The sequence below is a fragment of the Bombus bifarius genome, unplaced genomic scaffold (genome assembly GCF_011952205.1).
Source record: "Bombus bifarius isolate JDL3187 unplaced genomic scaffold, Bbif_JDL3187 scf7180000008206, whole genome shotgun sequence".
NCBI classification, from domain to species: domain Eukaryota; kingdom Metazoa; phylum Arthropoda; class Insecta; order Hymenoptera; family Apidae; genus Bombus; species Bombus bifarius.
The window spans coordinates 244,169-257,618 of NW_022884510.1; the positions used below are offsets into that span (position 1 = coordinate 244,169).

Sequence of the window (13,450 nt, forward strand, 5' to 3'; positions counted from 1 at the left end):
TCTTATTTCGTATTTGCATTAGTTCCATTTGTAATTTTTGCGCTACATAATAGTTTAGTATTCCATGAAAACATCTAATACTATAAATAAAAGAAAAACCTCCCTGTTCGATATAAATATATATATACATATATATATATATATACATACATACATATATATATATATACACACAAAAACACACACACACAAAAAACACACACACACACCGCATATATACATATATATATACATATATACATATATACATATATATATATATATATATATATATATATATACTATATGTTTTAATCCTTCATATTCTTTCATTTCAAACATGAAACATGTTTTTAGCGAAGTCATGCATTATTTTGCCACACTGTATTTGGGTTCGCGCATGCTCTTTAGTTTTTGTTTCTAAATGAGAACCATACTCCCGAGAGCATATATATAAATATATAATTTGGCAACTTGAATAATTTTTACAAACTTTATTTCTTTCGTGGACGTTGTGACTCTCAGTGTTAGTATATTATATTAAAATGGAAAATGTAGTTGCTCACAGATACATTTTTATGTTTCACTTAAAGATCATGAAAATGCTGCGTGATAAAAGGAAAAGAAAAAAAAAAAAGAATACGAAGTCAGTAGTATATCTTACCTGTGGTAAAAGTGGCTAAAAGTAACGAAGGAAATTGTAAAGAAATATGTAACCGTTGGGGCATTCTCAAGCGTGTGGTACATCACTATGTTGTTGATAGTACTAAATAGAACTTGGTAAAATCGAATGCCTGATTTATTCATATTTTTAAATGTCGATTACCGATACAAACAGACGTATTTCAATTGCCTTACGATATATATGTATGATCAAAGTAAGGTTTGTTTGTCTTCACGCACCGATCGGTAAAACAAATTAAAAATGTATTGAGAAACTCAGTAAAAGGAGAATGGTATTCGTGAGAAGGGGAGAAACTGTTCTTGATAATTGAAATTTTATAAATTCCGATTGTTCTAATTCTCCCAATTTTGTAAGTTTTCTTTTTATTTTACATGCGAAAATTTTGAAGTGCACATATAAGTGCAAGATTGTTTAAGTTGCAGAAATATGAACTTTAGGGTTAAATATGATTTTTGTATTGTACATTAAGGATGATAGCGAATGGAAGATATATTTTTGAATGGGACATGATATATGACTTTTGTAGATATAAAATTAGTTTCCTCCTTTTCACGAATGCTATTTACTGCTAAAAAAAACTTATTGGTGACGATAGGATCAGCGCGGGTGTATAGTAAAACGAATTGCTTCAATAAACTGAGAAAAACGTGTCGTCTTTAATTTTTGTGGCATCTATTTTTGTACTTTTTTCGAGTTACACTCATGAATGCCTTAACGTTCCGTAATTGAATGCAGCATCTTCATCCGAAGTGTTTAAATTCGTAAATAACGATAATAATAATAATAGGTAACATCGATAAGTGGCATTTTGATACAGAGTATTTTTGTGTTTTCTGAAAGAAACAAAAAACCACTTATTGTTTCAGAGAAGATAAACACCTATCGATTAGCGTTCTTTAAGTGAGTGAGATTGTGTACGGAAGAAAGAGAGAACGAAAGAACACACGAGCGAAAGGTAGTACGAACAGAGACAAGTTTTATTAATTGATAATTATAATATGATTAATTATTGTATTAAGTAAAGTAAAAATGCGATGTTACGAAAACTTGAATATATTATCGAAAGATGAATCATTAAAAGAAAAAAAAAGCGAAAAAAAAGATGAAAGAAAGGACAAAATGGACAATTTTTTGAGAAAAAGATTATTAAAAACGATGATAATAATTAAATAAAAAAGAAAAAAGAGAAAAAAAATGAAGAATATGAAAAATCTATTTTAGAGACACACATATCTATTCGGTTGTTTTTTTTGTATCATTTCGTTTATCGGAGAGAAAGTAAAATTTATCGCGATGGTTAATCGTCGTCATGTATAATTGCGGATCGTCGTAATGGCGTTGGTTATTAATTTTAGACGCCATTTCGGAACTGTCGTACGGTTGTAAAGAGCGTTCAACTCTCCAACACACTGCGTGTCCGTATTTCAAGAGGAGTGCAAATATTGTGAGAAGAAAAGTGATATATATATATATATATATATATATCACTTTTATATATATATATATCATATATAGATATAGACGATTAGTTCTTCAGTTTCTCAGTGATCGATACATATGTATATTACGTCGGATGAAAGGATTTTTTCTTTTCTTCTTTTTTTTTTTTTTTTCTTAATATTATTTAGTCGTTCGGAAGACAAAAATAGACTGAGTTGTTTGGTATTATTCATCGATGCTTTTGGGTTGAATATGCACCTTACACGAGCTTTTGCTTCGAAGCTTTCACAAGCGAATGACGAACCATTCCAACTGTTGTAAAGATCAAATTACCGAACAACACTTGATCGATAAATATGAGACGATGTAGGAGTGAGAGAGAGAGAGAGCGCGAGCGAGCAAGCAAGCGAGAGAGAGAGAGAGAGAGAGAGAGAGAGAAAGAAAGAAGAAATGAAAACATAAAGCATCACAGAGACACATACAGTGTGACAGAGATGACATTATACAGTTCTAAATAGAGATACGCTACGTACACGCTACACGTGGTACGTTTGTCGCGTGACGAGATGGTCCAAAAAGCTGCAGGTTTGTTTAGAGGACTTCGATATAGAGAATCGGGGGTCAGCTCGTCCCTGCAACAAGTCGTACCGGTACATAACGTAGGAACATTATACATACGTTTTCTTTCTTTTCTTTTTCAAGAATATTATTACTTATAAATACATCATTATATATATATGAAGAAAGAACGAGAGCGTGAGCGAGAGAATTTTGACGAATGAATAGGAGATACTACTCTAAATGATGGAGAGAGCTGTTTTTATATAGTTTTAATTGTGAAGAGAGGTAAATTAATGCGAGGATTCATGAACCAATATCTACGCACTTAATTACCAACTAGCCGGCGAATATGAAGCCTCCTTTTCCCCCCTTCTGTCTACGAGAAAGTATGTGGGTCCTGATGCTGTGGGATTACAAACAAAAAAGAACTCACATATTCATTCATCCGTTTTTAATTAGTCGTTCTCATACGAATATTCTATATATATTATATATTAATATATATAATATATATATATATGTATAAATACATTATATATATATATATATTATATATAGAGAGAGGTCGTTCTTTTTTTCTTTTTTTTTTTTTTTTGTCCGATGGAAATGGCGCCAAAACACCTTCGTTTTACAATGACGAAAAAGAAGCAAACTGAGAAAGAAAAAGCCACATAATGAAAATTGAAGATGGTGAAAACAGCAACATTAATATTATAATTAATAATAATTATAATAAATACAATATTTGTACAATAATCAACGGTGCTGTGGTGGATGCTGTAGGTCTAAATCTGCGATACCCTGTTAACCTATCCCTGACCTATTTGTAAACAATTCCTGAACGTATAAGTGAACGAACAAGAAATTTCGCGGGTGCATACTTTCTAAAATTATAACGATGCCGATACATTTCGTTTTTTATTTCCTTCGATTTAATGTTCCGATTCAGGAGGTGATGATGATGATGATGATGATGATGACGACGATGATGATGATGATGATGTTGGCGAGGATGATGATAATGATGATGATGATGATGATGATTGATGATGATGATGATGATGATGATTGATGATGATGATAATGGTAATGATGATGATGTGTATATATATGTATATATGATATATATACATATATATATACTCACACACACACACACACACACATATATATATATATATGCATATATGTATATATATATAATGAATTCTTGATGAGTTCCTAATGCCAAATATAACACATATTGTGATTATTACTTGTCTTGTGTATCGTTTAAAAAAATATTCAAATGTAAGCCCTTAAATAACCAAGTGTTCGCACGAACGCTTTGCAAATTTGAGTCAGTCAGGAAGCAGAACTCTATTGAGAGTATCAACATTCGTCGCAGTTATTTTATTTTACATTTTCGCCGGTAAGCTCGAGCCAAGTTGAATCACAGGTATTCGACAACATCGCGGTAGAACACGATTGTTATCGATAATCGATATTGAGCTGTGTCACGTTAGAGAACCGCCATGGACTCTCATATGCCTGTTCAGATTACCGCTTTGGCTAAACCTCAGCAAGCACAACTTACACTGATATGGTTTCTCGCCAGAGTGAATACGAAGATGTTTGGTTAATGTAGAACTATCCGAGAATGCCTTTTTGCAGAATCGACATCTGGAATAAAAGAGAATTGGCGATTATAAAAGGTAAATCGATCAATTGGATTGCAAAACGTAATACAACATTGTTTAACGTAATTATGTCGATAATCGTCGACTTGGAAGTAATTTATATGAATTTAGAAGAAATAATTTTGTATAATATAAGAAATGTCATTCCAGATTTTTATACTTTTCTGCATGCGATAAGATACAAATACTTCCAAGTAATGTTATGTGCCGGTTTTAAGCGGCACGCGTTGTGCCACGGGTGAACAAATAATCCATATAACGTGGTGCAACACACCTATACGGACGTTCTCCCGAGTGCGTTCTCATATGTGTGGTTACGGAACTGCTTTGCGAAAATCTCCGATCACACACTGGACATCGAAATGGTTTTTCTCCCGAATGAGTTCTTGCATGGGCAGTTAAATTCGCGGCCTGACTAAATGCCTTGGAGCACGCGTGACACCTAAAAAATGTAAATCTTGAGACATTTTGTAAATATAAAATAATATTAGTAAAATTATCGCATAAAAGAATCCGAATTCTATGGTTTCATAGGAAGATAATTTTGATATATCGATCTATTATATACATATGTAATTGAAACGATTATTTCGTCACTGTGACATCATTTTCAAGTGGAAAATTTATTATAGTGGAAAAAATATTTTTATTTTTCATACGGAGCAGTAAATTTTGGTTGTAGGAGAACCATGTTATTATGCCAATATAGTGGTTATTGGTAGCAGTAACGAGTTTTTGTCAGTTTGTAATTCCATCGTTCTATTGAAAATTGAAGTACTGGAATTGCGACGAACGATTTATAGGAAGAACGACTGTAAGTATTTTGTCCAAAGAATTTGTGAACTAATTGTATTTAAATTTAAAAGAAAGAAGAAAAAAGATGGTAATCTCGTTAAGTATGTGTCGTTTTCGAAGGTTCGATTTTCGATACGATGAAAGTTTTGAACCTAACCTAAAGTAACGATGGGAACGATGGGGTACTGTCGCGACTACTGTTCGAACAACAGAAGTAAATATTTATGGTCTAAAGTATTTTTGATAACATCGATTAGAATAAATCTTTTATCAATATTTGAAAGTATCTACGAAGTTATAGAATTTAATTGAACTTTCATATCGACTCTATTAACCCTGTAACAAGATAATAACGCAATATTATACACTTTCAGATGCTTTTCAATGTAATATTTACTGGATTTAAATTGTTCCATCTGTGATTGTGCATTCATGATCGATGAAATCTATAAAGAACAGTATAATCGCAGCATAGTGACAATAATAAATCTTTGTACAATGATAAGTAAAATTGCCAACGTGTGGAATATCTCGTTTGATATATATCTGTGAATCGGTATCGTTTCGAGAGGTTCTCTTATAATAAATTTCTAATTACTACTGTAAATCGGTGAACGGAATAAAACGACCAACCTTTATCGATCGAATGTTATCGAGCGATAAGCGAAGCGGATTCACCACTAACCTAAACGGTTTCTCCCCAGAGTGCGTTCTAAGATGCGTCTTGAGGGTGCTGGGTCGCGCATACGACTTGCCGCAAATTCGGCATAGGTTAGGTCTGCCATTGTCGTCGGGTGTGACTGGGTTCCCGGTGGCGCCTATGCACAGAGCATGCTCACTGGACAATTGCAGCCTGGAATGGCCGTGCGCCGGGGGATGAGAATGAGGATGGGTACTGGTGCCGATCAGACTATTGGCCGGGGGTTGATTCACCCTTGCCTGCTGCTCCACAGGATTATACTGCTGGGCGGGACTTAACAGGGGTTCCACGCCCCATGCCGACGAATAGCTTTGCTCGTACCTACGCACACAACCGTGAATTTCAGAATAGCTCGGCTTTTACACCCTCTTAGATGCGCACCCTCTCCGTCGAGCAAAATGGCGAAGGGCTGTCTGGCTTCGAAGAGAAATATTACGAGCTACTTGGCAAAAAGTATATCGAAATGGTGAGATGAAATTGTATTTTGGAAAAAATGCTGTCGGAAATGATCGAAAGGCTGCCTTGGTCAAGTGAATTTTGTTGTAGTATAAGGTGTTTAAGAGACTCTCATGTATCAAATTCTTATTATAAAAGCTTTTCTACGTTGTAGGAATTTTCCAGGTATTTAGGTAATAATACGAATTGCACGATAATCATACGAACTAGATGTTTAATAAGAAAGTACCTTTCCTATTTATTTGTATATATTTATTTTGTTATTTTTAATAGTTTGATCGTCTTAAAAATTGTGCTTTCTCTTTTTGCCTATATAGTTTTTAGCTACGTATTTCGATAATTGATAATGCAAACGCATGGTATTTTAGGAAATTTTTATATCGTAAAAGGAAAGACAACAGAATTGCTATATAATAAAACTTGTTGAATTGTTTAAATCGTTGTGTTATGCGAGTTTCTGTGTTTGTGTTTTTCTAAGCAAATAGTAAAAAGCTTTATAAAACAATCAGATTCTTTGTATCGCAACAATTGCAACAAATTCACGTAATTTAGAAGAATAGAGTATCGGTTCACCTTACGATTCTTATGGCTTCCAATAAAGTGTCGATTTCTATGAAACAGTGCCGCTACGAATATGGTTCGATTCAGAAAATGTTCGTACTCGCCGCTCTATTTCTAGGCAACGATGGAAAAAGATTGCAAGAAAATAAAATGATGACGAATATTATTTCATAACGATTATTCTCTAAATTCTACGACCCCTTTCATATGAAAAAATAGCAATATTTTATAAAGTCTAATTTCACGATTGAAACAAGTATTTAAAATACTACAATTCTTATATATTTATTTATATCAGATTGAATCTTTTCGTTGAAACGAATTTTGAAACTTATTTTCCTAAGGGAAAAAAATATTGAAAATTAATAGAGGCCGATATTACACGTTTTAAGGATTTTAGATAAACCTATAAACGACATTTAAATTTTATATGAAATATTAAACAAAGGAGAATGATAAAAAATTGTGGAAATCGAGGTCCTTCCGATATTAGAAGTTTTAATTTTTAATTAAATAAATAATCTTCTATCGTAATTAATTGTAATTGTATTTTATATCTTACATTACGACGTACAGATGATGCGAATGAAATAACAGTTTTATATTAATATTATAGCGAAATACGTTGAATTTGTAGTGAATGTTGGCGGATGTGTTAATGGTTGGAGCGGCAGCGTGTAAGGAGAAAGCGATTGGATTGGTTTCGATGATTTGGAAAGGTAGAAATTGAAAATCTATTTTGAAACCGAAGAGCAATGTTTTTATCAGTCGTAAAGACACGGATCGTTAAAGATACAAATGGAGGATAAGCGTTAGCGTTGAAAATAAAAGTTTGATCATTTTCTACTCGCTCGTTAAAATAAATACAAATAAAGCGATACTCACCCAGAGTGCATGTTCATGTTCATGGTCATATTCATAGAAACGTTCACAGACATGGCTGGTGTAGACGCGTAATGCGTGGGTGGAACAGGTGGGCCAAGATTTTGAGTATAATCTTGAGAATAATGATGACTGGATCCTGCCGTGGAGTAGTATCCGCCGGTAGGACTTCCAGGATGGACCACCGCATGTTTTAACGATAGTAACACGTCCGCCACACCTTCCCCGTTCGCGTTGCTCGTTCTCGGCGCACATTCTCCTCTGGTGCAACCCCAACTGCAAGGACGCTTAAAGATTACAAGGTATATCGAATACAACGTTACAGTCATTTTTACGCTACATGCCACTCCATATTCCTTTTTCTGTTTCTTGTCTCGCGTCCATCGTTACGTCCATCGTTACGTGCATCGTTAATCCCGCTAATCTAGTGGCCACAAAAATTACTTGCTCGTACGCTTATTTTCTATATTCTATTTCATATAAAAGTACATATTACTATATGATACGTTAATTGTTACAGTTGCATCTAACTAGCTAGTATATAAATCCACCGATAAACGTACTAGCGTACTAATAGTTTCTGTAGCCACTGTATAATATTTTTCGAACAGAGGAGAACGAATCGAACGTATCGAAAACCTAAGGTCGCTAAAGTCGATTATCCTGGTTAACAAGTGGCTCCAATTATTCACTTTTAGAGAAATCGAAATGTTTGTCTAATATGAAATATATAATAGAAAACGTGTTGGATAGAAAAGGTGGAGGAGGTGCACGAAATTTTTGCAACTATTATGGTCGTTGCGCAACCCGGTTGGGAAACAAGGGTATCATTTTTTACGAGCGTCTGCCAGACAACGAATTCAGATAAAATTTGTTGCCTGTTCGATGTCAAACGCTGTACATATCGAAGAACGAGGAGAGTGAGAAAGCTGTCGTTTTTGAAAAAGGCAATATTAAATTTCACGCATCGATAAAAAGTAGGTGAACCTTACCTGGCATCACTTACGTTACATATCTACATTCGCAAAACGATCATTATTTATTCCGATTTTTATCATTTTACCTACCGACTTCTTCTAATGGCATCAAATGAGATATAGGAAAAGTTTACGGAAACTAGGAACAATTTATTACTACATAAGATGGCAAGTTCTTCGAGAAAGATAATTAAATTAAGATATTATCGAAGAAAAGACTCTATTAAAATAAAAACGTATACATAGGATTTGAAATTTTCTTAAACATTTCATTATTTTTTTCTTTTTTTCTTTTTTCCTTTTTTTCTTCTTTTCTTTTTTAGTCGAAACGTTTGCGTGCTTCGTTGTTTGTTAATATCAAATCTGTTTCGAACGAAATATTCGGACGTATCGGCGTTGAATTGAAATATATCGTCAGATATATTCTATCCGTTTGTTTATTTTTACCGATTCGGTAAACCGGTTGACTCTTTAGTCCCGTGTATGCAACGATCGATTGCAAGTGGAAACGCGTAACATTAGTCAGACCAGGACGCATGGCGGTTCACGTACGGGCGAAATAACTGATATTTTAGGAAATAATCGTAAAGATTGTGGAGGATTGGTGGTTGATAGGTCGAGCGAAATATTTCTGTCGCGGTCCGTCCAATATATTTTGAATAAATGAATAAATAAACAAATTATTTCGCGAGTCGTTGCTACAAATACAAGTGGCGGAATAAATGCTCGTTGATGGTCTTCGATACTGTTCGCGATACTCTCTCGGTGGCGATCGCGTCCGTTTATTTATACTGATCGGAGGAGAACCGGAAAATTCGAGTTCTTACATTGCTTGTCCACCTAACGGGTCTTGATACTCGGAGGCAAAACAACAGAGCAGGATTTGAATCGTCGCGAATTCAATTCGATCGTAACGAAGAGTAGAGAACTATACAAAGAGGAAAATCGTAATAAATCGTCGCACGTTGTAAATCAAGCCTAAATAGTCGAAGGTATCCTTCCGTTTGGATTCGCGGTTGAATATATGTTTCGAAATACTTGAAAAATGCCTATCGTGGCGATTAAACTGCAGATTTTTGTACATTTATGGGGGAAAAACACGCAGCATGCACATAACGCGTAAGAACATTACTTGTGCTGAATCTCGTTCTCCTCGTTACTCTCGCTTCGACGGATGTTTAAAAGACCAAAGAACTAACAAAAAAAAAAAAAAAAAAGGTTAAAACGAAGAATCATCGTTTCGTTTCTTTTTTTTTCAGATATAAGGAATTAAAGATATAAGAATATAAGGAAGGAAAGAAGGTGGCGGCAAATTTTTTACCAAACTTGTTACGCTATTTGATACGCTATTTTAGCGTATTCATATTTGTAATAGAAGTAGCGGTATGTTTATAATAGAGCGAAAAGTATGCACGAAAGGAAACAAACGAAGAGACGACGACTTTCCTGTCACTTACTTGTAGGTTGCCGAGCATGGGCTGAAGAGACCAGGAGGTAACGGGTCCAAGTCCAGCGGTGGCAATGGAAAACCAGCCATATCGTCGACCCAGAAGCTCGCCCCAAACTCGCTGACCACTTGGCTCTGTCCGGAATTTTGGATGTGTTGCGTTTGATCAGCGCCAATGTCTTGCGGAGAATTTTGCAGATCCTGTAGACGAAGCGTGCCCTGCAGTGCACCCAGAGTCTCTTCGTTTTGATTATCCGTTAAGGTGTCTTCGGTGGACAGGACACCGAGAGACCCGGTGCACAGGCCGGAAGGTATGGTGGCCTCGATACTTCCTACCGAACCTACGGATAGAAGAGACGTTCGATCAAATCGAATTAGGAAGACGACGTTATTTGGAAAAAATAAGTCCGAATCTCGTAGATTGTCCGGTGATTCGGATTTAAGCGAAATGGCAAGCTAATTTTTCAAACTCGCTTGCTGCTAAGATCGAAATGGAAAATTACGATGCTTTCGGATCGTGAAATTTCAACTTTGTGTATCGTTATTAGACGGAGTTTATCGAGAAACGATCTAGCGATATCGTTTCTGTCGTTTTCGTATCGTAAGTGTGGTAAGTGTATCGATGTTGGAAAATATGGCTAATAGAAAATCGTCTAACTTGATTATTTTGCAGTTTGAAGAGAGATTACGGGAGAGATGGTGAGAGAGAACGCGAGAGATATCGAGTAACCGTTGATCGTAAAGATTCTTCTGCTGAAATCTTCGGTCAAGATTCACGGACGATTGGCAGAAAGATAAACGACGAGTTTGCGAGCATCTGTATCGTTCTGTAACGCGTTATCCTGCAACGTGCGAGAAAGAATACGTAAAAGTCCGACGCAAGGTGGAACATGGAAGGAAAACGCGGAATGCTGGTCGCATGAACGAAAATAAAGAATACGCGAAGAAGGAGGACGTCACTTGGCGGAAGGAGGCAAAGTCACTTGGTAAAATCGTAGATAACCGCTAAGATATGCCGTGTTTCGTAAGAATAAGAAAAGAAAGGTTGCATCGGTTCCTTCGAGTCTCGAATCTCGCGTCTCGTATACGATATATAGCAGTGAAAATTATATTCGCAGTCAGGGACACTGTGGCTCACCTGTGCCAAGGGTGTACGGCGGTTCGGAGGTGTTCACCGTGTGATGATTCTGCAGAAACTCCATCTCTGCGAAATTTCTGGTCGTAGCCGCCCTTAGAGACACCCCCTTCCCCCGCCTCTCTCCACAAAATACACGGACGGATTGCCTCCTCTCTGTAGAGACGTGGTCCAGCCCCTCTGGTCTCCCTAGCAACCGCACATTGCTCCATGAGTATGACCGATTTCTTTATCAATATTTTTCGCGATATTTCCACCGTTGCCGCCGCCGTCGCCGCCGCCACCGCCACTTTCTCGATTGCCGATAAAATATCGCGAAAAAATATTCGTCGATATTTTCTTTTCGATACTCGTCTCTATAATTCGCTCTATCGTTCGTTCTGTCGTTCGTTCTGTCGTTCGTTCTGTCGTTCGTTCTGTCGTTCGCTTTCGAACGTTCGTTCCTTATTTCCGTATTTTCTTTCTTTCCTTTTATATTTTAGGAAATTCTCATCCAGTTTGTTGAAGATAACGCGTACCGCGAGACAAGTCGGAGAACGGCGAGTCGCTTTTCTTTCGAACGATCGTCAGTTTCGAAACGATACGACGTCGACGATATCGTTGACACGGTATATCGAGAGCAACGGCATGGAACGATAGACGAAATATTTGAAGGCGGTTTTCGAAAATTGCCCGTTTACGCGTTACAGGCGTATTCGAGGCTCGATGCTTTAGAAATCGCGAATTCGACGATCGAATGTATTTTTTTTCGAAGATGGGAAAATAAGATAAAGCTAGGAAACGAAAGATATAAGAAGCTTGATAAACCGACTACCGGTCAAACTACAAAGACGACTAAATAGTTTTACCATATACATCGTTACGTACGAACGTTCATTTTTTAGCGATCGCATCGATCGCGTTTCCAGCGTTTTTCCAGTTTCTTTGAATTCGTTCGAAAAGTTATTCGAGAGATCGTAGTACTCGGTAACGTAACTTTATAACGCGATTGTTTGAGAGAGCAAAGGAGATGAGCGAAAAAATGAGCGAAAATTCATGAATGACTTTTTATGAATGGCTGAAAGGAAAATGCACGTGCATATGGACCGAGCTTATAGAAGAGTACCTTTATGGCTTGGAAGACCTGCCGGTTTCCTCTAAAGGCTTCTGCAGAAAATCTGCCAGATATTTTCATTCATAGCCTGAAAACCATGTGCATGTTGCCACGTGATTCGGTTCTCCATATCCAGCGATTCGAACGATCATCGATCGTCGATCGATGCGGGAAATTTGCGTTTCGTCGATTCTCTTGGCGCGAGAAAATGGCCTTCCGCTTTCTTCCCTTCGAAACTTATCCTTTTACCCGCTTCCCCTTGCACGACTAACGATTACCGACTACAAACTACGACAAGTATCTGGTATTCGTTACACCGTGTATTTAAGATCGGCGAAAAGACTCGGCTTTCAAACTCTTCGTTCGAAACACTGTTTCCGACTTTGAAACTGAAACTCGCCTGCACGGTTAACAATTTCCAAAAATCCTAACAGGTGTACGGTATTTGCGCCGTTCGTTCGACGCGATCGTCTGGATCCGAGTCATCGCTTTCGCACGATTCGCGCACGGAACGCAAAATCAACGCAAAATCAACGCAAAATCAACGCAAAATCAACGTAAACGCTGTTGTCTCGCACAGTTGCTCGATGGTAAACAACGCGCATCCTTCCATCGCTGTACAATGTTCTCTCTTGTGAAACGCGTGCGTCGAGAGTCTCTTCTGTCTCGGCGGAACCGTACGCGATCTCTCGAATCGTTATTCACCTCGATCTCCTCGTGATCGAATTTTCAGTCTGATCTTGAAACACAGACAACACATAGCCGCGCACTGCACGCACCGTTCGTTGACGAAACGAATTGCAAACTACATCGTAAGTTGAGTGAAATCGCGTTCGAACTCGGTCGTCGATGTATACCGGAGTTTACAACGATGTGTATTAAAGTTGCAGCCAGCGTGAATCTCGAGGTAGCGAGAAGGAGGAGAAGAGGAAGACGAGGAAAAAGAAAAAGCGTCGGGAGAAGCGTCGAGGGATGGTATCGTGCGCTGCTGCCATGCTGCCACGATGGCTCGTCAACGTGTCTTGGCTAACTAGGGATCTACCACCTACTATCACCCACT

At 37.1% G+C, this 13,450-nt stretch overlaps 1 protein-coding gene across 1 annotated transcript; it reads right to left on the reverse strand.

The window, feature by feature from the left end:
- Window positions 1-4,010: 4,010 nt before the first annotated feature.
- LOC117210556 (protein glass-like) lies at window positions 4,011-12,564 on the reverse strand. The gene is made up of 7 exons (XM_033453689.1): window positions 12,403-12,564; window positions 11,301-11,486; window positions 10,173-10,503; window positions 7,742-8,014; window positions 5,825-6,160; window positions 4,619-4,786; window positions 4,011-4,327 (listed from the first exon to the last, which is right to left on the reverse strand). The coding sequence occupies exons 2-7, from the start codon at window positions 11,362-11,364 to the stop codon at window positions 4,162-4,164; spliced, it is 1,338 nt and encodes a 445-aa protein (XP_033309580.1). The 5' UTR covers window positions 11,365-11,486; window positions 12,403-12,564; the 3' UTR covers window positions 4,011-4,161.
- Window positions 12,565-13,450: the final 886 nt, after the last annotated feature.